The 25,487-nt window shown below is 37.4% G+C and overlaps 1 protein-coding gene across 4 annotated transcripts in view; it reads right to left on the minus strand.

Annotated features, from left to right (window-relative positions):
• Positions 1-213: 213 nt before the first annotated feature.
• The window catches only part of LEPR (leptin receptor), a 65,073-nt gene continuing 39,799 nt past the window's right edge, over positions 214-25,487 (minus strand). Inside the window, exons 11-19 of one of the 4 annotated variants that reach the window (XR_005834145.1) lie at positions 24,436-24,595; positions 24,236-24,318; positions 22,474-22,690; positions 20,632-20,814; positions 19,114-19,209; positions 17,231-17,336; positions 16,059-16,134; positions 12,371-12,488; positions 3,238-5,478 (exon numbers count right to left, since the gene is read on the minus strand). Coding sequence is in view for 3 of the 4 variants with exons in the window: in XM_008690766.2 (XP_008688988.1) it covers positions 1,422-2,249; positions 16,059-16,134; positions 17,231-17,336; positions 19,114-19,209; positions 20,632-20,814; positions 22,474-22,690; positions 24,236-24,318; positions 24,436-24,595 (1,749 nt within the window). In the remaining variant the exon portion in view is untranslated. Of the gene's footprint in view, positions 2,250-3,237; positions 5,479-12,370; positions 12,489-16,026; positions 16,135-17,230; positions 17,337-19,113; positions 19,210-20,631; positions 20,815-22,473; positions 22,691-24,235; positions 24,319-24,435; positions 24,596-25,487 lie in introns of those variants that run through there. The other 3 variants (XM_008690766.2, XM_040627186.1, XM_040627187.1) reach the window with 3 other exon arrangements.

The raw sequence follows: 25,487 nt of genomic DNA on the forward strand, positions 1-25,487 counted from the left end.
CAGAACACTGGGATCACGCCCTGAGCCGAAGGCAGACGCTTAACCGCCGTGCCACCCAGGCGCCCCTCTGCAGGTTTCTTAATTTAGTTTGTTGCTCAATATGCTGTCTTTGAGTTTTGTTGCCATACCAGAAACTGAAGGCAACAATAAATATTAAAGTCTTTAAGGGCAAAAACAACATCTGTGTAATTCTCACTTAATTTTCATCCAGCATTATATTTCCACTTAATAAATTTTATTTGATTACAAGTCATTTTTTTTAAATGAATGGCAATGTAAGGTATAGGTTTCAAACATAATCACTAGCATTCAAAGATCTGGGTTTAAATCTGATTTCTGGTTCCATGATCCACAACTCTGTGACCTTGGAAAAATTACTTAATCGTCGAATCTTTAAAAGGGGTATTATAGGAGTACATGTGTCATATATAATTATTTTAATAATTAATTGAGTTAAAGTATGGACAGATTTAATACAGTGGCTAGTTATATGAGAGAGAATGCTCAGTAAGTGAGGAAAAAAAATAACATACAAGCAAATGGGAATCAGGGAAGACAGTGATTCCAGAGTGAGATACAGTAACATGTGGCAATCTAATCATATCAGAAAGTGACCATTGCGACATCTTTTATAGAGAAGAGTTAAGACAGACATTATGTCTTCAAAAGTGCTTTTGTTGTCATCAACATACTGGTTGTGGGTATTGCCATTCTAATAGTCTCATTCAATGGCACACATCTTAGATTTGATATATAAAGACTGGCTTACTTGTCAGTCTTCAGAAGTCTATCCCCTAGGCCAGAGCTAAATCATCTACTTATCTGCAACATTTAGTGGGGTGCCTACCACAGAGTACGTGCTCAAGACAAGTTTGTTAAAATTGCAAAATCTTAGAATCACACAGTCAAGTAGCACAAAATACATCACATACTTTTAAAATGTACGAGGATGCCTCTTAGGTATAAACGGGTGTGTGTGCAAATCAGGGGAAAACAAAGACAACTGAAGGTAAAATAACCACACCCTTTGAAGCAAGTTACATCTCGCATGTATTAGTTTGAAGTCTTCTTTGAAACTTAGGTGTAACTGAGAAGGTTAGCTCTTTCTACACAGGTCTAATGTTCCCAAAAGATGATATTTGTTGGGCTTATTTCTAGCTAGAAACAAGCCATTGGAGAACTTCCCAGTTTAGCGTGTTAATGGTATCATTAGAAGAGTCCGTCCATATTGCCAGGCTTTTGAAGGCTTTCTCCCATTTTTTGTCTATCTTACTGAGTGAGGACAGATACCATTGATCTGGGGGTAATCATTTCCAATTTTTACAATTTTCTTTCCTCTCCCATATCCACAACCATAGTGAAATATATTACACTTCATATGATTCATTTGAACATAAATCTGAGATGCTTCTTGAATGAAATTAGACAGTTAGGTCACACATTTTGTTTTCCATTATCTTCTGGGTCTGAGTGGAACAAATCTGAAATTGAGGCATGTAAGATACAAAAGTCTTCTGACCAGAGGTTCCTAAATTGAAGTTATTCTCTACAAGGTGTGAGCAACTGTCCTGGAGGATTCTGATGTCAGTGAACAAACAATGGGCTGGGAACGGACACAACACTTGGGACTCATCAGTCAAAAACACACCACTCTCTCTTTTTTTGATTGAGGTGACCCCTAAATAATAGACAGACCTCTCACCATTATTTTCTTCAGGGAAATTTCCCTCAAGTTTCAAGAGTTCATCCAACCCTTCTGAGAATGGAAGGTGTGGTGAAATTATATTGGGATGCTGATCAGATAATATAAAAAATGCCTGGGTTTCTATCTCCCATGAGCTGTTGGAGAAAGAACCCTTTGGTAGAGAATGTTTGCTAGAGAAGCATTTGCTGACTGAGCTGTTTATAAGCCCTTGCTCCTCATCAATTTCACTTGATTTAGAGCTGCCGAGGAGGGTGGCATATCTAACAGAGGGCTGCCTCCTGCTTTCATCCTCACGGGCTATCACGGTGCTCTCCAGCTCAGAGAAGTTAGCACTGGTGTTCTGGTCACGGATACAAAGAGAACCCTTTTCAAGATCCGGAGTTGTCAAGAGCAGAGAGACCATAGTTGTTGGCACCATCTCATCTTTATTCTTCCATGATGTGTCAACACTGATATCTTCTGAAATGGTTTCAGGCTCCAAAAGAAGAGGACCAAATATCACTGATTCTGTATGCTTGATAAAAAGATGCTCAAATGTTTCTGGCTAAAAGAAAAGACACATTTTAATGCTCAATTGTATTAATTTTTTTTTTTTTTTGCTTCACTATGACATCATTGCAGAAATGAAAGTGTGAAAGGTTACTGCTAAAGGACATAAGTCAACCACAAATTAACTAGGGGTTTTTCTGCACGGAAAACGGATATGTCAAAAATCATAAGGGAGAGGCAGTAGAAGATGGTGTTTAAAAGTGGGATGAGGGGCGGCGCCTGGGTGGCTAAGTCATTAAGCGTCTGCCTTTAGCTCAGGGCGTGATCCCAGCATTCGGGGATCGAGCCCCACATCAGGCTCCTCTGCTGGAGGCCTGCTTCTTCCTCTCACACTCCACCTGCTTGTGTTCCCTCTCTCACTGGCTGTCTCTATCTCTGTCAAATAAATAAATTTTTTAAAAAATCTTTAAAAATAAATAAATAAATAAATAAAAGTGGGATGAGACAGACTTGGTTCAAGCCCTTCTATGACCATGGACAAGTACATTAACGTCTTTGCCTTTTAGTCTCTTCGTCTGTAAAAATGTGTTCAATATTTACTTCCTGGCATTGTGGTGAGGAATAAATTAAAGAGTGTCTGAAAGTGCTTAGCTCTCAATAAAGATTGGTTGTTGTAATTAAAAAGGGCTGTACTCTGAAGAATTCCTAATATTTTATAGCAAATTAGATTTCCACAAACTGAAATTTTAAACCTCAAATAAAAAAAGGAACTGAAATAAAATCAAATGAGCAAACCAACTAGTCCAAAGACGGTTAAAATAACTACTCCATGACATAAGATATGGTATGAGGGTAAGCTATCTGCCTTTTTTCATACTGAAAATCTGTTTAGGACTACCAGAAAATAAGAATACTAATTTGTTGAAAACAATGATGGTGAAAGACATGATCACAGACTCTTAAATTACTATTTCTTTTAAATGATTTCATATAAAAACACATACTATGGAACATGCGGAATGAAGACAAAGACGCAAAACAAATGCACATCGTATCTTTTATAAGAATGTTGGTTACATCACAACAAAAAATCCTGCCACGCAGCTACAAATCAAGACTCTGTGTGTAAAAAGCTCAATTCATACAACATAAACATATTGAAAAAATAAATGCAAAATAAAGAATACCATGGACACATCACGCTGAAAAATGGACGCAGCTAAATGAAGTGCTACTGAAATGTGTTCAATTCATAAGACATACATATGGTTGAACGTTTGAATTTTACAATTTTTAAACCACTAGAATGAATTCAAATTTATTGCCTGAAATAACAATTTACCCAACTCTCCTTCATACTGGCAAATGTATTCCATATAAAAACATAATTCATTAGCATAGTTTTAAACTCTTAAATGAAACATATTGGTGGTTATAACTATAAAAGAATAAATATACCAAACACTAAATATAATAAAAATGGAATAGGCTTATATAGATATTAAAATACTGCATAATGACAAATACCATGTTAACACAACCTTTTCTGTTAGTCTATGAACATAATATATGAAAGCTTCCATGCTTTTTCTCTTTCTGACAGAAATCTATCATTAGATTTATGATTTCCTTCAAATATTTACTTGCTGATTTTGTTTTTTCTTAAACTTACTACTACATATGTCTTGAATTTCTTAAAATTTAAATGAACCTAGAAATTAAGGTTACCAAATAAAGGCATTACATGCTATCAATATGAAAACAAAAAATACAAAGAGTCAATAGCACACAGTCAAAGACACAAATGCTCTTCAGATGATGTTTTTGGCATATCGCATGCTCTCTAAATCGGTAACCAATTATTGATACTGAGTAATGCACATGTCTTCAAATGCATTCAGATGTAAGATTTCACTAATAGTTAATAAGAAATTACGTACCCGCATATTATTGAAGTATATTTTATCAATGGGTTATAAACCTTTATTAAAAGTATATTCATTAAAAAATTGTTTCAATCATTATATGCATCTAATTTTTCAAGATTTTAGAACAGTCTGGGAGCATATTAAATATGTATTCAGCTGGTAGGAATTAGAGAATATCCTTTCATAACCTCACACTTGGATTTTACATTCCAATGATATCTATTAAAAGTCAGTGAAGGGGAAAAAACTCATTTTTAGTGTTGTTTTTATAGCCAAGTGAAACTATGAATGAAATCTAAATGTAAGACATCTAGAAATAGCCTAAATTTTAATATTATTTAGGTTCATCAAACAGAGGCTTTGGTTTATTTTGAATGTGAGCAACATAACACACTTACTATGCTGATATCATAGAAATAGCAAGGGTTTTTTTCAGGAAGAAACGTCTTGTCTTTGCCATGAACTATCTTACAAGTAAAAGCTCCCTTTTTGCATCGCTGTGTACATCTCTGCCTGCCAGAAGCTTTGGGTGGTTCGGTGTAAATAAATTAAATTTAGGCAAGAATTTCACAAAGAGGCTAAATTGGAGGCTGATGTGTTTTCTGATCTGGTCAATCTGACCTGGATCTGTCAGGTCATCCTGTTACAAACTGCAACTTCCACTGGCCTGTGACCAGCACACACCCTAACTTCTGGCCTTCCCTGAACTGAAATCGAAGTTAGTGCGTAAGCCATTTGCAAGACTACTGAAGATGGGAATTCTCAGATTGACCAAAGTTGGACAGACAAAAAAACTACAAGACAGTCAAAAGAACACCCACATGGGTCTGGTTATAAACTCAGGTGTCTGTAAAAGAATACAAAATGGAAAATTTTGGACATAAAAATATAAACTAGTTACACTGTATCTTGTAATTAGATTCATTGTGTTTGCAAAGTTATGTGTCAGAAGCTGCAGTTTTCACCTAGTTACGGCATTGTCTGCTACTTCCCTGATGATATTGGATAGAACAGTCATAGTTTTTAATGTTTTATGACCACACAAATGATAAATCAAAAACCAGATACCATGATATTACTTTTTAAACTTAAGGTGACCTGAAGAGTAATCATATATTCAAACTGAATTGGACTCACACCTATCTCTCGACCCCAAATTTATGCTTCTATTTTAAGTTCTAAATCAACATCATCCACCATATTTTAGTTCTCAAGAGTTCAACCACATATTTTTTAGATTTGTTTCCCCTTCTTCAAAATGTAAAAATCTTCTAATACTCTCTACAGAATGTTGGGAAGGTGGTACATGGGTTCATCTGTAGTGATCATGATTAGACTTCAAAGAATGTCCGTTCTCTGTTTAGATAAAATAAAACAAAATAAGAAAGCAAAATAAAAAATCACTCAAAAAGCAAAAGATGAAAGATTTCAAAAACATTTTCCAGAAGCCTATGAATTCTTCTGTTATACCAGAGCAATACATCTTTTTAGGAAAGAGTAAAATTTTGAACTGAGGTTGCCTCTTCTATTTCCGTAAAGTATACCTTAACATCACACTCTAGGAACAGTCTTGGTGACCCCAGACAAGGAAAAACTACAGAAGAATACAGATTAAGGAGAAAAAAGCAAAGAGCTGGAAAAATAAAAAGGAGGAAATGGGGAGCAACAGAAGTATTGGAGACCTTGGAACAAGAAAGAGTAAAAGGGAAGAAGCAATAACAACAAAAATTTAAAAATTAATAGAAAGAAGAGCTGAAGTAGTGAAGAATACAATGACAGATCATTATCATGATTTTTCATCTGGTCTATGTGCCTCCCTTTTTTAAAACAAAGCAATTGGGGCTTAAGGTCATAGTGCTAATTAGAGCAGAGTGAGGACTCTGACTTAGTTTAATTTTTTCTAGTCCAACAATCTTTCTATAAAACAATGGAAGGATGAAATGATATCCTAAAAGCAAACTGGCAGGAAAACATGTTCTCTCTTTTGCTTTTTCTCCTTGCTGTGATAGATTTCAGCTGACTAATACATACTGTCTTCCAGTTCTATATAAGCCATGGACATATAAATATTAAGGACAGGAAAATAAACAAAACTGAAGTCACATTTTGGGAGAGTGAGATGTACACTTCTAAGCCCACTAATGCGCGCTTCTAAATAGAACTTTCCACTCAAAACTGCACTGGTTTTACCCACTTCTGCAAGACCGTTCAAGCAATTTCAAGGTGCTCTGCCTCCCGTCTGTGAGACTGGTGTGCTGGGAACCTGCAGTTTGTTAAGCTCCTTTGGAGGCATAGAGCAGACTGAGGAATCTTGGACAGTCTTTGAATCACAAGGCAAAAAAATCCATTTGGTTTCAGCTTTCACACTCCTAAGGTAGGTTATTAACTGAAGTACGCTCTTGCGAAAACAGACATGGACGTAGACAACAAAGAAACGGGTTTAGATCCCCCATCATCCAAAAAAGTACAGATGATTTAGATTTAGAGGAGGAAAATAATAGATTAAGCAAAAACACTAAAGAAGAAAGTAAAAAACCAAATTCATGACACTGTTTTAAACACTGTGAAATCTGAATTAGAAGAAAAGCAAGTCTATTGCGTCACTATATTTTCCTTCAACAAGAATTCAGACTTTAAGATTCTGACTTCTATATTTACTTTTATTTTATTTTTTATTTTTTTAAGATTCTGATTTATAAAGTATCAAGAGAAATAGGGCAGAGGGGTATTCTGGTTCAAGATGGCAGGCTGAACACACTGCTCTCTCATCTTTGTAGAGACTCTATTAGAATGAAAGTACAGAAATAACGAATATGTACCCACAACACAGAAGATAATCTGAGAGGGCATGAGGGAATAAGATTTTGAATTCATTTCTATGAGAGGGAAAACAACTGGAAGAGTGTAGACCAAAGAGGATTAACAAAGGAAGCTACAGACCGAAGTACCTCCAGAGTGGGCTGTGGCTGAAGAGAAAGCCTGTTTGCCCGGCTGAATACAGTAGACATGGTGAGTGAAGAAATGGCGGCTAAGCACACAGGAAGAAATGCGACCTGAGGCTGAAAACCAGAGCAAGTGGAATGGGGCTCTTCCAGTTCTCTGCTGTACCCAGAAGATCCTTCGTATTAGAACTACCTTCCACGCCCAAATTGAGGTTTTGTGTTTTCTTTTTTTTTTTTAATTTAATTTATTTATTTATTTGACAGAGAGACAGACAGCCAGCGAGAGAGGGAACACAAGCAGGGGGAGTGAGAGAAGAAGAAGCAGGCTCATAGCCGAGGAGCCTGATGCAGGGCTCAATCCCGGAACGCCGGAATCACGCCCTGAGCCGAAGGCACACGCTTAATGACTGAGCCACCCAGGCGCCCCTGAGGTTCTGTTTTCAAAATCAACTAAGGACCTATTACTAAGGTATGGGAATTACTAAGCAGGCATGGAGCACTTTTTTTTTCCTTGTCCTGGGATGGAGCCCTGTTTGGGCTCTCTGCTCAGCAGGCAGTCTGCTTCTCCCTCTCTCTCTACCCCTCCTCCAGCTTGTGTGCACGCTCTTTCTCTCTCTCTTTCTCAAATGGATAAATAAAACCTTTGGGGAAAAAATGGGAGAACAGTACACTTCCTCAGTGGTCATGGCAGCCATTCTCTTAAGTCAGAGAAAGCTGAGAAGGAGCAAAAAGGAGCCACTGAATGCCACTGTGTTGCACCCCCACACCCCTTCCTAGGCACCCCTGCAGTCTTCACATCCAGAGGCTGTGAGTACATTTTGCCTCATCTAGCCAGAGCCCTATCTACCCAATCAAGCAATAATTCCTGCCTACATGCACTGGGCACCCAGTTACCTCATCCACTGTTTCATTCTAAAACATTAAAGGAAAACAAGGAATTAGTAGATATTTGGGGAAATTCAGAGATAAAAAAATAAAAGCCAAGATAAACAAAAAGAAAACGTGATCCTAGCAGAAAAAGCATTCAGAGAATAGGGGAAAAAAAGAATTTTTTAAACAAACAAACAATGATCCTTTAATTGGTATTTCTAGAAGATTTAAGGAGATATTGTATGCATAAAACCAGAACAAAATACTCTGAAGAAAAAAACTTGCAAATTGACAAATATAATAGTAAATAAAAGTTCAATAGAAGCAGTGAAAGAATAGGATATGGCAAGGTCTCAAATGTAAAACAAAAGACAAAAAAGAACATAGAGATAAGACATATAGACGATCCATGCTGAGGGTTCAACATCCAGCAAATACAGATTCTAGAAAGAGAGAACAAAAGAGACAGGAGGAGAGGAAATCAGCAAAGAAATAACATAACTTCTTAGATATGACCAGAGTCATGGAGTTGAAAGTGTCTTCAAATGCGACCAAGTTAAATGGGAAAGAATGTCCCTAGACCCATCACGGAAATTTTAGAACATCAAAAATGGGGAGAATATTTTATCGCTGCCTGGGAGCCTCAGCTGGTTAAGTGTGCCTTTGACTCAGGTCATGATCCTGGGAGGAGTCTGGCATTGGGCTCCCTGCTCAGCGGGCAGTCTGCTTCTCCTTCTCCCTCTGCCCCTCTCCTCTGCTCGTGCGTGTGCTCTTTCAAAGAAATAAACAAAAAAATAAAAACTTTTTTAAAAATGGAGAGAATATTTTAAACGCAAGAAAATTGCAAGTAACCAGTGAGGAGTAAAAATCAGAACGGCATCTGACTTCTTGGAAGCAATACTGGGGGCTAGATGACGAGGCAGGAATCGTTTCAAAGTTCAGTTGGAAAGACTTGTCCAACCTAGAAACTAACACCCCACCAAAGGATCAATCAATGACGGCACGATAAAAAGAATTTCAGGCATGCGGACTCTGACCTGACACATAACATTTCTTCCGAGGTTACTTAAGGATGTAGCCCATCAAGAAAGAAGAAGAAAAGGAATTTAGGAAGCAGGAGTCACTAGAAACTGGTTATGGAAAAATCCTGAGTGATGGCATGTAGACATTTTGGGAAAGGCCCCATCCAGGCTGAAGTAGGAGGACAGAGTGTTTCCTGGGCAGAGCACACTGGGAAAGGTATCCAGTGAAGGAGCTTATATAACAGACCACACGGAAACGTAAAAACCTTTAAAGGAGCAATTAGAAACTGGAGAAAAGGCCACAACAACCCACAAGAACTAAAAATGAAGCCAACTAAACTTTGGCACAATTTTGACCAACAGGTGAAATATTTCTAGTATCTTTAAAAAATAGATTCTCCTGTGACATTAGAACGCCCAAGAGTGTCATCTGCAAACAACAGTATTTACAAACTCATAGCAGTGTAAATGCAGCTTATTGGCTTTCTATTTTTTATTTTTATTTTTATTTTATTTTTTATTTTTAAACGATGATAGCACAAAACATGCTATCAATCCTGACTTAACCCATAGAGTTATATTTACAGATTGGGAAGTGGAGGGAGAAATGGAGGGAAAGGTAAGAGTGCTAATGTCTTTATTTTATTTTTTAAAATGGGGAGAGAAGAGAGCTCCAAGAAGTGGTCTCTATTTGATGGAAATAAATGGAATTTAAGAAGATTTTTCTGAGGTTGCAAAGTAATTACTGAAAAAATTGGTAAAAGTGACAAAACAATATGTGGTAGAAGTGAGGGGAAAGGAGAAGGGCAGGAAAAGTATGTGTATGAGTAAATCTTCATTATCGCCAGAAATCAGTACATAATGACTACATTTCGTAGTGGTATAAGCACGTTATTTTTAGAAATAAAAAGGTGACCTGCCAGGGAAATTAAAAGCAAACCAGTTTAAACTAATAGCATTTGAAGTGCAAGACTAAGTAAGGGTAGCTAGGGGTAAAGGAGGACACTATATTTTGCACTAAATGTTCTTCCATACTATGTCACCAGTAAACCGTGCACACTGGTCCTATGGTAATGCAAAACTTACTTTTTAAAATAATGGGGCAGATACAGCCGCAGAGAACACAGAGACATGTACAATGTTGCTTTCTGCAGCATTGTTTGTAATAAATAGAAAAAAGCTTTTAAACAGCCTAAATGGGACACCTGGGTGACTCAGTCCTTAAGCACCTGCCTTTGGCTCAGGTCACAATCTCAGGGTCCTAGGATGAGCCCTGCATCAGGCTCCCCACTCTGTGGGAAGCCTGCTTCTCCCTCTCCCTCTGCCTGCCACTCCCCCCGCTTATGCTCTTTCTCTCTGTCAAATAAATAAATAAAAATCTTTAAAAAAATAAATTAAAAAAATAAACAGCTTAAATATCCATCAGTGGGGGAACAGACATTTTAACTGTGATATATTTATAGGACGGAATAGCATGGGCCAGTCCACATGGGTGAACTATGTTAACTGTAGCCACATGGAGAGATCTCAAAAAACAATGCTGGGAACAAAAATAACTTTTGAACGATATAGAAGTCAGGTTCACATTCATGATAACCCAAAGCGTTTTTGTTCATTGGTCATAGTTCACATCTGCAGGTGTAGGGAAGTATAAAAGCATAAATTAGACAGATACATACTATATTCTTGAAAGTGGGTGCCCCTCAGAAGGAAAGGAGGCATCGAAACTACTGAGGGGAACAAGCAGGATGAATTTGATCTGCAATTTTTATTTAAAAAAATATGAGGTAAATATGCATTTAGATTCATTATAAACCAAAGGGAATGAGAATGACAGTTTAAAAAGTGGAAGAGATTAACTTTAGGGACCATTTTAGAAATCAGGTTAGATGTCAAAAGGTTTATAAGTATAGGTTATTTTCACAAAACCAATGTTCAAAAATAACCTGAACTTGGAGAACAAATTAAGGGAAATGTTTTATGTAAAAAATAATTATCTCTTTTAAAAACACTGTAAATGTCTTTAACAATGGCTGTCACAGCCCATTTGCTTTGCAATACACTGTGGGGTTTTTTGTTTGTTGTTTCCTTTTGTTCTAGAATTGGATAGATCACCCTTTGCTTATCCATTCATTATTTCATGGATATTTGGCTTGTTTCCACATGTTGGCTATTATGAACAATGCTGCTATGAACACACATGTATAAATCTCTGCATACATATATGCTTTCATTTCTACTGGATATATACCTAGTAGGGGAATTGTTGGGTCATATGGTAATTCTATGTTTAACTACTGAAGAACCATAAACACCATTTTCCCAAAGGGCTGCATCATTTTACATTCCCACTGGCAGTGTATGAGTTCTAATTTCTCCACATTCTCACCAACACTTATTAGCAGTCTTTTTGATTATAGCCATCCTTGCCAGCGTAAAGTGGTATCTTGTGTTTTGGGGCTTGTATTTCCCTAACAGCTGATGATGTTGAGCATATATTCATTAGTGCTTATTGGCTATTTATACAGCTTCCTTGCAGAAATGCCTATTCAGATTTTTTTACTCATTTGTTGAACTTTGTTAAAATATACATAACATAACATTTAGCCTTTCAACTGTTTTTAAGAGTACAATTTCGTGGCATTAGTTACATTAAGCAGTACATTGTTAATATGGGACTGATGGCAAGGGTGGCAGTTTGAGTCCGATGGACCTGGGTTTAACCAAGGTTTTTACAAGGACAGGAGAGATGATCACGACAAGCCACCGAACCACTCTGAGACTCAGTCTGGTCATCAGAAAATAGAAGACTATTAGACATATGAGAAGAAAATAAATGACTACGAAAGCAAAGAGCCAACAGTAAATTTGCCTTACCCTCTTTAGAAATACAGCATGAATTACACTACTTTGTTTTTCCCTAAAAGAGTATATTTTTGGTTATTTAGGAGATTAAAGTAGAAGATGAGATTTCTTTTTAAGTTATCGTATTTTAGAAGATTTGATTTTTATCATTAGTAAAAATCTTTCAAATTATATTCTTCACTTTTCAAATACTCCTATTATATCCCAAAAACTGATTTATTCCTAGACTATGTTATCTGTGTAGCTGTTAAGCCCTAGAAATAAATGAAGCATCTTGAGTTATGCTGAAATAATTATCTTGTAATATTATGAAGTCAAATTATTTGCAGAGGGAAAAAAAATCAGTCTTACAAATAAGGATATCCACACCCACTGTAAGTATCTTAAAAATTCTTCACACTTCTTCAGTTTACCAGAACATGGAAAAATTGAGTGAGATTTCAGTCTCCTGTGTATAACGTCTGTCAGATGATCTGCTACGACACTGTGCTCATCTCAGAGCGCGTGTGAGACAGCAGGGGAGCACGGAGTCTACAAACTAAGGCTCACCGGCTCAGCCTCTAACCACCGAGTGGCTCCTTTGTGCCGCCATCTTTGGAAGGGGGGAAGATCATTGGGCGCAGGTTCAAACTCCATTTGCTGAGGTGGGCCTGATGGTCTCCCTGCCCTGGTAAACATGCAGAAACCACTTTCACGGTAGTGCAGAGGGGAGATTTCAGAGCTTCACGTGTTGAAGAGAGAGCTTCTCTTAAAGTGACAGCAAGATGGCTATTCCCTGCATTCATATATACTTGTATAGTGAAGCTTTAAAATTTTTATTTACATAGATATTTAGTTTTGGGGACCCCAAAAAATGCTCATATTAAAAGAAAGAGCTCCTCATATTTAAGAAAAATAATCTCTTTCTTACACTGTCTTTTAATCTTCCTATTTTCAGTTTGCGAATGTGCTGTGGTCCTTCCGACCTCAGGGCGTTATACTTGCCGGTGGCTTTGCCTGGGCTCTACACCTCCACCACAAAACCCAGTTAATGACCACTCATCTTCCAGAGCTTAGCTCAGCTGTCGCTTTCCTAGCTTCACCGCTCATCCCCATCCATCCCCCACACTAAGCTCAGCACGCTGGATCCTTTTCTTTCACAACATGTAGCTTATAATTATTAGAAGATGATATATGTCATATGTATATTGTTATTTCCATTATCATTAATTAATGCGTATTTCCCCACTTAACTGTTCACTCCAGGAGTTCCCTTTTTTCTGATCAATACAACCTGAAGGTGTAGCATAGTGACTAGCACAGGATAGGGATTCAATAAATAGCCCGTATGAATGAGTGAAACAAATTAATGAATTTTAAAATGAATAAACTTCTCTGGAGATGGTAAAGAAGACAAGTTCTTTCTCTTCTGCTTTCCACTCAAGTCACTCCTCTCTAACCTTACTGTCTTATTTCCCAGATAGTAAGGAAAATCTCTTAAAAATTTGTTTCCCAAGATCCTAGCAACATCCTAGACTTACACGTAAATACTCACTATGTGTTTAGTGAATGAATAAATGAATGAATGAACGAATGACAAATAAATATATATGGCTGAAATATCACTATAGCTACAATAAATGTTACTGTGTGAATTCATAGTGGAAGAGAGAGAGGAAGAATAAATATTTTACTAATTGAAAAAAATCATGAGCTCTGTTTAATGAAAGGAAACTCCATGGGTTATAGTGCCTAAAGGCATAGCTGAGAGGCATGTGGTGCGGGGCCGGATGGACGCAAAACAAAGTGAAGTTTCTATAAAGAGAATGATCATCTTGTGCTGCCTGGTCTGAAGATAAGACCATGTCATTGCTGCTGAAAGATTACAATTTAATCACTTGCACTGTTACATCTACAATATCATATGTTTGCTCATTTGTTCACTGATAAACTGGAGTGCAGTGTTTTTCTCACTGCAAGTCATAGGCCACTAGTAAGTGAAATCAATGTAGTGGGTTGCAGTCACTATTTTTTAAAAGAAAATCGAATTTTGAAAATAGCACTGCATATAATGAAATCCTTTCAGTTTTTCATATCTATATCTATGCATGTACTAGGCAACAAGGTAAAGTGTATTTCTTACTGTGGGTCATGGTCAAATAAAAAAAAATGAAAGCCACTGCTATGGAGAAGTGTGACCAATGGAGCAGGCTCCACAGTCAGACAAACTGGCAAGCCAAGCTTGGTTCTAAAACAAGATACTTAACCACTTGGGGCGCCTGGGTGGCACAGCTGTTAAGCGTCTGCCTTCGGCTCAGGGCGTGATCCCAGCGTTATGGGATAGGGCCCCACATCAGGCTCCTCCGCTATGAGCCTGCTTCTTCCTCTCTCACTCCCCCTGCTTGTGTTCCCTCTCTCGTTGGCTGTCTCTATCTCTGTCGAATAAATAAATAAAATCTTTAAAAAAAAAAAAAAAGATACCTAACCACTATGAGCCTCAGTGTTTTCTTCTATAAAACAGAAATGATACTTATCTCACAGTGTCATTGAAAGACTAGTAATTTAAAACACCTAAATAGGGGCGCCTGGGTGGCGCAGCGGTTAAGCGCCTGCCTTCGGCTCAGGGTGTGATCCCGGTGTTATGGGATCGAGCCCCACATCAGGCTCCTCTGCTGGGAGCCTGCTCTTCCTCTCCCACTCCCCCTGCTTGTGTTCCCTCTCTCACTGGCTGCCTCTATCTCTGTCAAATAAATAAATAAAATCTTAAAAAAAAAAAAAACTAAATATGATGATAATTAATAGTTATTGAGACTTTACTACACTACAAGTCCCATCTTCTTCAATCCCCAAACAAACCTTACGAGGTAAGTTCCATTAACTTACCATCATTTCACAGGAAAGGAAGTTGAGATACTGAGGACTGAAGAAAAAATCTGAATGCGTATAAGAGTATGTGTCTCAGTGATCTGCACATATATGAATGGACATGATTATGAATTACCAGCATTGCTTTAATGAAACCCTACTTTCATACTTCCCATGTAGCGGGAGTTCAACAAATATTTGTGAGGGGTAAAACATACCCCGGGGAACTCAGAGCACTCTTCACAATAAATTAAACAGTAAAACGCTCTGGGAACTTAGAGGGGGAGAAATTCTTCTGAAAAACTTGTGTTAAAGGAAGGTTTGAGGAAAAGGGCCTAGCATGGGTTCTTCACCGACGTGGTGGGGTCTATAGAGGTAAAGGCAACAGCGAAAGCATGACCGAGGCCCAGGGACGGAGGAAATAGGGTGTGTAGATTGGTAACAGATTGTAGAGAGAACTCATTGAGCACTTGCTTAAAGGGACTGTACTTTATCTCATAGCCAAAAGGAAACCACTGAAGACTTTTAACCGTGATGAATGATCAAGATGCAATCGGTGAGACCGCTGAATAACCTCCATATGATTACTGTTTAAAGCATCGTGTAGATATTCTGACATGAAAACTGAATTCTATTTTCTCCATTTTATGGGTGGAAACCCAGCCTGGCTTCAGGGGAAATTATAAGAATTAATAAAACATTAGTTAAACTCTAGAGTTTTCTGAGAAATTCTATTATAAGATGTATGTACAAATTATTTTATTATAGCTGACTAATTTACCAAGTACTTTAGCTTGAAAAAAACTATGTGCTTAGATGTGAGCTCTGTTAGGACAACTGCATTTTTTCAGATTGCAGTGTTTGAGGGCAGGATTATTTATACAGTTTTTAATTGATTTAAATAATCATGGAAATAATTACAGGGATTAAAAATATTGATTCTAGCCTTTACCTCAAGACAATCAATTTACGCCAAAAAAGTATATCCAAATATCTGTTCTCCACCAGATTTAACCCTTAATATTCTAATATGTATTTTATTATATACTGTGACACAGAAGATATATATAAATACATCCATATATATTTCATTTTAATATAAATATATACATATATACTTAATTTTAATATAAATATATATGTATTTAATTTTCATATGATGAACTACCTATGGAATTTTGTTTCATCCTGATTTCAAATCCCTGCATCCTGCTATTCTTGAAAATATGTAATAGATTAAACAGAACTCATATTTAAATGAATTGAATAAAATAAGATTTAAACCTTATCCTTAAAATATTTTAACCCTTAAAAATGTATGACGCTATATAAGGCATACAGCATCTAAAGTGCAATCTTACATATTTTGGGTTAAAAAAATTGAAAAAGGGACCTTCTGAAAATTAAGTCCTTGTGCCCAGGAACAGTTCTTGGGGTTTGGAACATCTTCCCAAAACAGCTTTTTCATTCTACAAAGGAGAAACAAAAAACGTTCATCTTGAAAACGTTCACAGTTAATGAATGGACTAACTAGAAATTAATCTACCAGATCAGTTATTTCCTGGTAGAATCTGATTCATTTTCACATGCTATCCCATGAAGATGTCCACCAACGTTCTATCTAGACTAAGTTAATAATCACTTATTATGAAATAATAATGAAATAAGCAACACTTACTGAAAGCTGTGTGCCAGGCACTGTGCTCAACACTTGGAGTGGATTTTTCTTGGAGAAACAATATATTAAAAGTGGCCATCGGGGCGCCTGGGTGGCTCAGTTAGTTAAGCATCCAACTCCTGAGTTCAGCTCAGGTCAGGATCTCAGGGTCATGAAACTGAGGGCATGGAACCTACTTAAGATTCTCTCCCTCTGCCTCTGCCCCTCTTCCCCTCTCAAAATGGAAAAAAAGTGGCCATCAACTGCATTTTAGAAACAATTCCACTTGATATGGCCCCATCGGCTCACTTGACTTAAAGATATATTCAGATTCGAAACTCTCCAGTCCCTCTTTTTTGCTATAAGACAAAAGTTTCTGTAGAGATTTGACAAGTGTGAAATCAGTTCATAGATCTGGGCCTTTCAGCACACGGCGATATGGTACCATAGAACCACTGGAAATTCAAGGCCATTTGCCAAACCAGACAGACCGGGGCCACACAGTGCTGATTTTTAAACACTGGAGTGTTAACTAATCATAAATGAACTGGCCACTCCAGGTAAATCTTCACCACTAAAAAGTCCTCAACCCAAATTGTACAGCTCTAAAAGCCGTTTTTGCCATCTCTGAGAACATACTGCCTAGGATTTCCTGTCAGAAGCTTGTTATTTCCTGAATGTATTTACATTTGAAACATGAATTTCGTCCATGATGTTTGTGTTGTACTAGCAAAACAGAATGTGGTTTCCTGAAAACAGGCCTTTTCTTTTCAGGCCGTCTTAATTGTGTACTGGATACACATAAACACATTTAGGAGACTTTAATGTTTCTGATTGGGGTTTTAAATCAAAGTTTAAACATGCTCAAGAGCTCTGGCCATAAGGATTCGTAACGCCAGGTACAATACCTTTGGTGTGATATTAACAACGTTCCAAGCAGTAAGATTGAAGAGGAAATAATTATTGGCACAATTACATATAGACCTGCATCATGCTGGTGTTTTTCAATATCATCTGAAAAAGAAATACAATGCACATGATTCAGAAGCTTGAGGAAATAATAACATCTTTCTGTACCAAAAATTACAGCAGCCTTTTTTCTGAATCCATCATCAATCTGTATTACCTTTAAAGATATAAAAATAAAAAAGTATTTATGATACATTAATAAAATACTATTTTGTACAGAATCATGCTTACTGTAAGTTAGCAAAACATTTTTTCAAAATTATTTTTTGCCAATTCCATGTGATCATTTCAGGTTATATGAATCAAAGTGCCCATGAAAGTTGTTCTGATGACTCTCTGTCTCAGTATCTGCTTCTAGAGAAGCCAAACTTCAGCACCTCCAATCTCTACCTTGTTCACCCCACACACACTGACCTTGCTTTTCTTGAGCATGCTCACTCTTCCGAACCTTTGCACTTGCTATCCCTCTGTCTAAAATGCTCTTCTCGTTTGTACTTGCATGGCTCTACTTAAATGTCACCTGCACAGAGAAAAAGACCAATTCTGGCCATCCTAACTAAAGCACCGCATTTTAACTCTATCCTTTCATCTTACATTGATTTTGACTCATGGCACTTATTTTTTATTATTATTAAATTAGTCTTTTTATTAATTATTACCAATTGCCACTCTTATTTTTTTATTGACTTGGGGTTTTTTGAGTGCAAGTAATTTTTTTAAGTTTTTATTTAAATTCTAGTTAGTAAACATATAGTGTAATATTGGTTTCAGGAGTAAAAGAATTTAGTGATTCATCACTTACATAAAACACCCAGTGCTCATCACAACAAGCATAGCACTTATTTCTATCTTCCATTATATTATACGTGATTTGTTTACTCTCACTTCCATTAGAGCATGGGGGTTAAGCTCCATAAGGACAGAGACTGATGTTTACTGTTCAATCCCCAGTTCTTGTGCCCAGCGTGTATGTGTAATAATAAATGAATGAATTTTTATAATTCTTTTAATTCTAAAACCAGGCAAAATATTTCTCCCTTGAAACTTCATTATTAGGTTGCTTGGACTTGAAGACAATTTGAGCCAGAACAGCAAAATCAAAATGTTGATACTCCACGTACGGTAAGATGAATTAGAAATTTAAGAGGCACAATGAATTTACTTCTCCAGTTTTAAATTTACAGGAAAAATATTTCCTTTAAAAGACTGATTAAAATTTAAAGGCTTGGGCGCCTGGGTGGCTCAGTCGGTTAACGGTCTGCCTTTGGCTCAGGTCATGATCCCAGGGTCCTGGGATAGAGTCCCATATCGGGCTCTCTGCTCAGTGGGGAGCCTGCTTCTCCCTCTGCCTGCTGCTCTGCCTACTTGTGCTCTGTCTCCCTCGCTCTCCATCAAATAAATAAAATAAAAATCTTTTTAAAAACTTAAAGGCTCATAAGTATGTACCCCCAAAACATATTGTTTGGGGTAGATGCATTTATATGAATTGTACAGAACATTAGTATTTTTCTAATTAGTTTTTCTTATGATGTATTTTATTGCATTGCTGCATATTTTCCTTTATTTCTTTTCCATTAACTTTGTATCCAATTTGTGACTAAAAATGTTAATTTCCTATACAAGAATACCATGTTTGATTACTCTCCTTCTTACTACCACCAAGGGACCATGTACATTTCCTGCAATCACTCCCTGACACATCTGTGTAAGACTCTGGACTCTTCCATGACTCCATTAGAAAGAAAATAATCAGAAGGCAACATAACTGATGAGCAGGAAACCACACATCTGTATAAAAAGAAACCAGAAGGAAAATTCTTACCTTGGGTGAAACTATTAATTATCTTTGGTTTCCCCACTCCTTCCATAAATACTGGGTAAAGACTGAATTGATACTTCTCAATGGGGATAAAATGATCTGAGGAGAAAAATATATTAAAGGGTCGTTTTTACTGAATTAATATTAACAAGTGAAACCTATATAAAGAAAATTAGGTTACTCTCCTATTTTTCCAAACATGGAAATAAGTTGTTACTTATGGATCAAAACTGATGATTAAGGGAGTTTCAAAAAGCACCTAAGCATTCCAAATTCTCCTAGTAATGATAATAATTTTTAAATAATTTTTGAAAATGTTACCCAGAGACATAAGATTGCAATTTTCAAGGGCAAGTTCCAATGATAGCCAATTTGTTCAAGCTCACAGTGTATGAACTTCCACTTTCCCTTTCCAGGACAATATGGTCTACCTCTTCTCCCATATCCCCAAAGCCAGCAATATTCCCCTTTCACAGGCATTTAGCTTACTTATTTTCGCCATTCGAGGCAGCTGTGAGACTAAAGTCTTATGAAATGCAAAGAAGTGGGGGTGGGGAGCAGGAGTCCTCTTGCTTATCTAGGGATCCCCCTAGTCCCCCTGTTAGGGGGGACTGTATAGCAAAGTTTAAAACAAATCTATCGGTGATCCATCATTTTTACAAATGTTAATAATATATAAATACTCTACAAGGGATAAATCTCGTTGAAGCCTAAATTATGTATTTCCATGGTTTAAAGAAAAGCACAGAGCATAACCATCTGGACAATAGTGGTAATGAACTGAATTTAGTTCTCTATCAATCATTTCTATTTGCCCTGATGCTAAATTTTGGGTCTTTGGAATGAAATAGAAGTAGAAGTCTCTCGTAGTAGAAGGAGTGATATTGTATAATAATAGGGTCCGTACTAAAACCTTACTCAGACCTGGAGATACCGTATTGTGCACGATTACTTTGCACTTTAATCATCTCCTGGGGCAACTGTTCTACTTTGCAGAGTTTATGCTGCCTATGTCACTTAGTCCTACATTTGCAGACCTACGGCTTGGCATTCCCACTCACTGCTAGTAGCATTATAAGTTGGTACACAGATCTGGGGAAAAAATTTGGTGGTAGATATCAAAGGCCATTAAAAAATAGTCTAGGGGAAAAAAAGGTAAAGCAGGAAGCAACAAAAATGTTCTCAAATAAATAAATGGTTTAAGTAGACTCTGGAATAAAATGCTACGTGATCATTAAAAATAATGGTTAAAAAGATTGGGGAGAAAACAGAAACATGCTTGTGATATATCAAAGGAACAAATCAGAAGAAAAATGATAGATGATATGATTACAACTATGTAAAATATTTAGAAAGGATCAAATGAAACAATTGAATGTTTATGAGAAAGTGATAGAATTACATGTGGTAAGATGGTAACATCATCTATATATTTGAAGTTTTCATTAACTATCTTATTTAAATTAATAATCACTCTCATGCTAATCCGTAAGAGAAACAATTAAAGTGCAGCAAACTTACCATGGATATAATACTTCTTAACAGATGGAGGGATCCTAAGCCATTTAATTTCACTGTCTTCATTAAGAATTTTCCACTCAGTAACAAAATACATCAGATAGTAGTCACTGGGTGATAGCGTCCAGGAGAGAAGCACACAACTGCTGTTTAAAGGATAAGCACTGAGCGACTGCACGGTATTTACTGAGGGGAAAAGAAGGAAATTTGTTTTTAAATTCAAAATTAATAAAAAAAAAAATCTCCTAATACCTTTGAGGCGCATACAACCTACTGGAGAAAGGGAGAAGTAAGAGAAGGATGACATTTATATAGATAAATATAATATAATTATTTTTGTACCACAGAGTCATACATGCAGAAAGATGTGGGAACAGAAGCCATTGAGGAGAAACCAAAATGGGGTCTGGGGATGAGTCAAAAAAGTTGCTCTCCACTGGAATACTGCACAAGCCTATTCATCATCCTCTCTACTTCCCTCCAAACTCTTCTCTTCTGCTGATGGCATTGCATTTTCAAAGGACAAATCTGATTATCTAACACCCTCTGCACAGAGTCCCATTTAAAAGCCTCCACTGGATTTCCACTTGTGAGGATGAACTGCAAGCCCAGGGCCAAGGCTCAGCCCACCTCCCAGCCTTTCAGGATTTTGTGAACCAGAGCCACCCGGGTCTTCTCCCCTCATGTCCTCTCCTGTGCCCTGAGGACTTTCAGTCAGACTATTCCTCCCTCAGGAGCCCATGCTCTTCCCCTCACCTTTTGGGGAAATTTGATTCCTATACTAGTTCTTAAGAAAGCTTCTCTAACCCTCAATGCCAAGTCAGGTTCTATTTTCCTTTCCTTTATAAAATTACATTCCTTTCCTGGGAACACTGATCTCAGTTTGTAAATAGGCACTAACTTGTATGATTATTTGATCAAGGTCCGTGTCATCTATTGGACTCTTGTGAATGCTGATACCATTCTCATGGTCTGAATGCTGGTTTCTGAATGCTGAGACCATTATAGTTTTTTCTCACATTGGAATTCCCACCACCTAACATGGCGCAGCATTCAATAAATACCTCTAGATCATACTGGTTGAAAATATTTTTAGCGTAAAACACTGTGCAGATGCTATGGAACTTACAAGAAGCTTACACCATACGTACAAAAGTAATCATAATGTAAGGCAAGATATAAAATTCCTGAAGAAAGGTAGAAAGCACCCTGATTTAGGACATATCTAATTAAAGCAATAAGCAAAGACTTCATGGAGGAGATTAGTACAGGTGGAGTAGATTTGAATTTTCCATTAAAAAGTTGTACTTCGAATATGTAATCCAGATTAAGAGCTCCTATTAAAGGTAGTTCTCCATTCTCTAATTAATCAAAGATATCAAAATTAATGAAAGAAGGTTCAACACCCATATGAAATGAAGGACAGGTTAATTTTCAAGTCTGAGCAATTACCTGCATCCATATAGTATGTAATACTATTACATATATGTAATAACACACACATATGCATGTACTTATTTATACACACACACACACACACACAGAGACAAGGAGAGAGATTGATTTATGTACAACTTCCATTGATCCAAAAGGTTTAAGTATTAGATTTACTAGAATATTCTCATTTATCAACATGATTCTGTTATATGAAAAGCCAAGGACCATATTACATAATAATAGGGTGCAATCTGTTTTGCTACTTTTCAGAAGAGAAGAGATAAAAGAAGAGATTCCTTCAGAGTCAGAGAATTGCAGGCTTCTTGGAAGATCATTTTGAATGGGAGGAGTATGTAAAGATTAAACGCTAGAAGGGGCACAGGTTTACTACCCTGCACCCTTTCTTACCTTTGCTCACAGGCCATGAGAAGGTTAAATTAAAATTCACAAAAGAGGCACCAATTGAATTGACAGCCAGAACTGTAACAGAATGTCCTTGTTCTGTCCACAGGAAAGTGAATTTAGTGTGATTTCCCACATCTTCTGACCATGTTCCATTGCGGGAAGTATGATGTTTTACCACATATTTTCTCACACTGCACAATGAGTCATTTTTCATCAGAGGCTGTAGTAAACATAAAAATTGATTAGTTTAAGGGCTCCAGTGTTTTTTATACCAACTAAGCCCATGAACTCTTCTTATACGTTCTCCACTGGGAGGCAGGGTCAGACCAGGGCAAGCCCAGTCTAGTTCAAGGCTGAGGTATGAGGAGGTGAGGGGGGATAGAGCCCGTCTCTGACCACAGATGCAATGAAGGCATCTGGGTGGGTATGGGGTGTAGGAAATTTATTTTCTTCCTTTGGGTTTTTTTTTTTTTCTTAAGACTCAGAGAATGAATCATTTAAAGATAATTAAATATGGATACAATTAAGACACTTTTCTACCAAGAAGTTGCACACTAATTTTAGAGAAAAGAGAGACAAGCAGGGAGTCAAGAGTTTCCTCATCGAAAAAGCAAACAAGAAATAACCCTCTAATTCTGTAAAGCAACAGCAAGAAAGCTGAAAAGATGTTAATCGTCATTTATGTTAATACCAGTAAGATTTATTATTTGTTTTCTCTTCTTCTGATCTGTTGCTAATCCAAGTAGCAGAGGCTATCAGAACCGTGTATATGGCACCCCAGGATCTCTGCCCCATACTTAAAAAAAAATCATACCAGATCACTGATGATTCCAATATAAAATATATGTCTAGTCCAATTCTGCTCTTTTATTTTATAGAGTCTAAATCGTATACCCCACCTGCCCCATTACCACCACCTGTTTCAAATAAGATAAGCTAGGGGCACCTGGGTGGCTCAGTCGGTTAAGTGTCTGCCCTTCATTCAGGTCATGCTCTCAGGGACCTGGGATCGAGCCTCACGTTGGGAGCCCTGCTCAGCAGGGAGTCTGCTTCTCCTCTGACCCTCTCTCTGTCTCTGAACTAAATAAATAAATAATCTTCAAATAAGATAAGCCAATCCCTTATAAACCCATAGAAAACAACTCTCTACAATAGATGAACAGTGCTTCTCAATATATTTTTTTGTCATCGAGATTCCTCTAAGTCAGAAATAACAAAAAAAGTAAATATAAATGCATATACGTGTGTCCCTGCAGGGTGTGGAACAATCTGGGCAGGTGGGGAGTAAGGTCCGAGCAGGCACCATCCAGTGCAGCCCTACCTTTATACAGATCAGGAAACTGATGCTGAAGAGTCTAAGTGACGTCATCAAAACAATGCTGACTGAGCTCTAATATGTTCAGCTGAGAACAGAATGAGTTCCCTCACTCCGTGCCAGGGCCCCTCTGCATAGCTCTCTGCAATCCCATCTCAGAACGGAAACAACGAAGTCAATCTTTCGTGAGCATAAAAATAAAATTTAAGTGGGGCGTCTAGGTGGCTCAGTCAGTTAAGCATCTGCCTTTGTCACAGGTCATGATCCCAGCGTCCTTGGATGCAGCCCCGCATCAGCTCCTGCTCGGCGGGAAGCCTGCTTTTCCCTCTCCCACTCCCCCTGCTTGTGTTCCCTCTCTCGCTGTCTCTCTGTCAAATAAATAAATAAAATCTTTTAAAAAAATAAAAATGAAAAAATAAAATTTAAGAATAACATGAAAAGCAAGAATACCTTCCAAAGTAAAGTAACATTTCTCTCTTTTTTAGTCGTGTCTTCATTAATTATTCTCCAAAACTCAGGTCCTCTGGTAGGAACTGCAGAATGACAAGGAGCCCAAGTTGTACATGTGTTCTCAGAAGGAATATGTATGAGTGACATTTGAAACACACCCGTATGCATTTTTAAGACACATTTACAAAATCTCTACAGACCTTTTATATCCATGACAACAGTGTAGGCTGGACTACTCCAATTACTCCAGTACCCCAGCCCATCCAGCCTCTGGCAGCGCACCTGGACAGCATAGACGGCACACAGGTCTGGCACCAGGACACTGGCCGATTTTGATTTTGCATCATACACCTCATATATCTGTAAAATAAGGTCAAGCGTTAGACTAATCATTACTAACACCTGCGTAGCTTGGTGGACCCCCGAACTGCATTCTATTGAAAACCTTAATACTAGTCCAAAACTAAAAGAGAACTGACTTTGTGTTTTCTGGCTTGAGAAATACCTGCATTAGACTTGGATCATGAGCTCCTTCAAGTTAAAGACTGTCTTAGTCATCTTGCTGTTTCCTCCTCGGGACACGATTTGGACTGGCCTTACTTGCAACCTCGCTTCCCAGTCAATCTTCACTCTGTTACTAATCTCTGTCCACTAACCCTTTAACCACAAAAACTCTCAATAATTTTAACCTGGTGGTTACATAGTGAAAGCTCTGTTATTCAGTCTCCTCAGGAAGCAGAAAAACTGTCACGTTCCTTTCAGCTAAAATCATTATGACCTAATGACATATTTAGGGTTCCTGACGTTTCTGGGTCTTTGCAAGCTGCGGTCTGAAACCTGGCACTACAAGTCATCATACTCACACTCGCCACTACGGGTGTGATTTTGGTTGTTTGATAAAAGCAGCTTCTTTCAAAATATGTCCCGAAGAACATATACATATTAAGAATATTACTAGATGTTAAAGGAAAAAGGGTTCCTCGGTAAAACAAGCTTGAGAAACACAGGATTGAACTAAAAGTCACAAATAAATAAAGTCACAAATGTTTCTTTAATGCAGGACTTCTCCGAACCTTTAACATGTAACAGAGTGTGATTCTGTACTAGGAATACACACAGTGATGCAGGATTTCCTAAGTTGATTCAGCCATGCAATCTTTTTTTCAAGGAATATTTTATGGGATCTATGTTCTGTCACACTCATTTTGGGAAATGATGGCTTGCAGGAAATGTCGTTCCTTAAAAGGGTTAG

Source organism: Ursus maritimus, unplaced genomic scaffold (assembly GCF_017311325.1).
Source record: "Ursus maritimus isolate PB19 unplaced genomic scaffold, ASM1731132v1 scaffold_12, whole genome shotgun sequence".
NCBI lineage: Eukaryota > Metazoa > Chordata > Mammalia > Carnivora > Ursidae > Ursus > Ursus maritimus.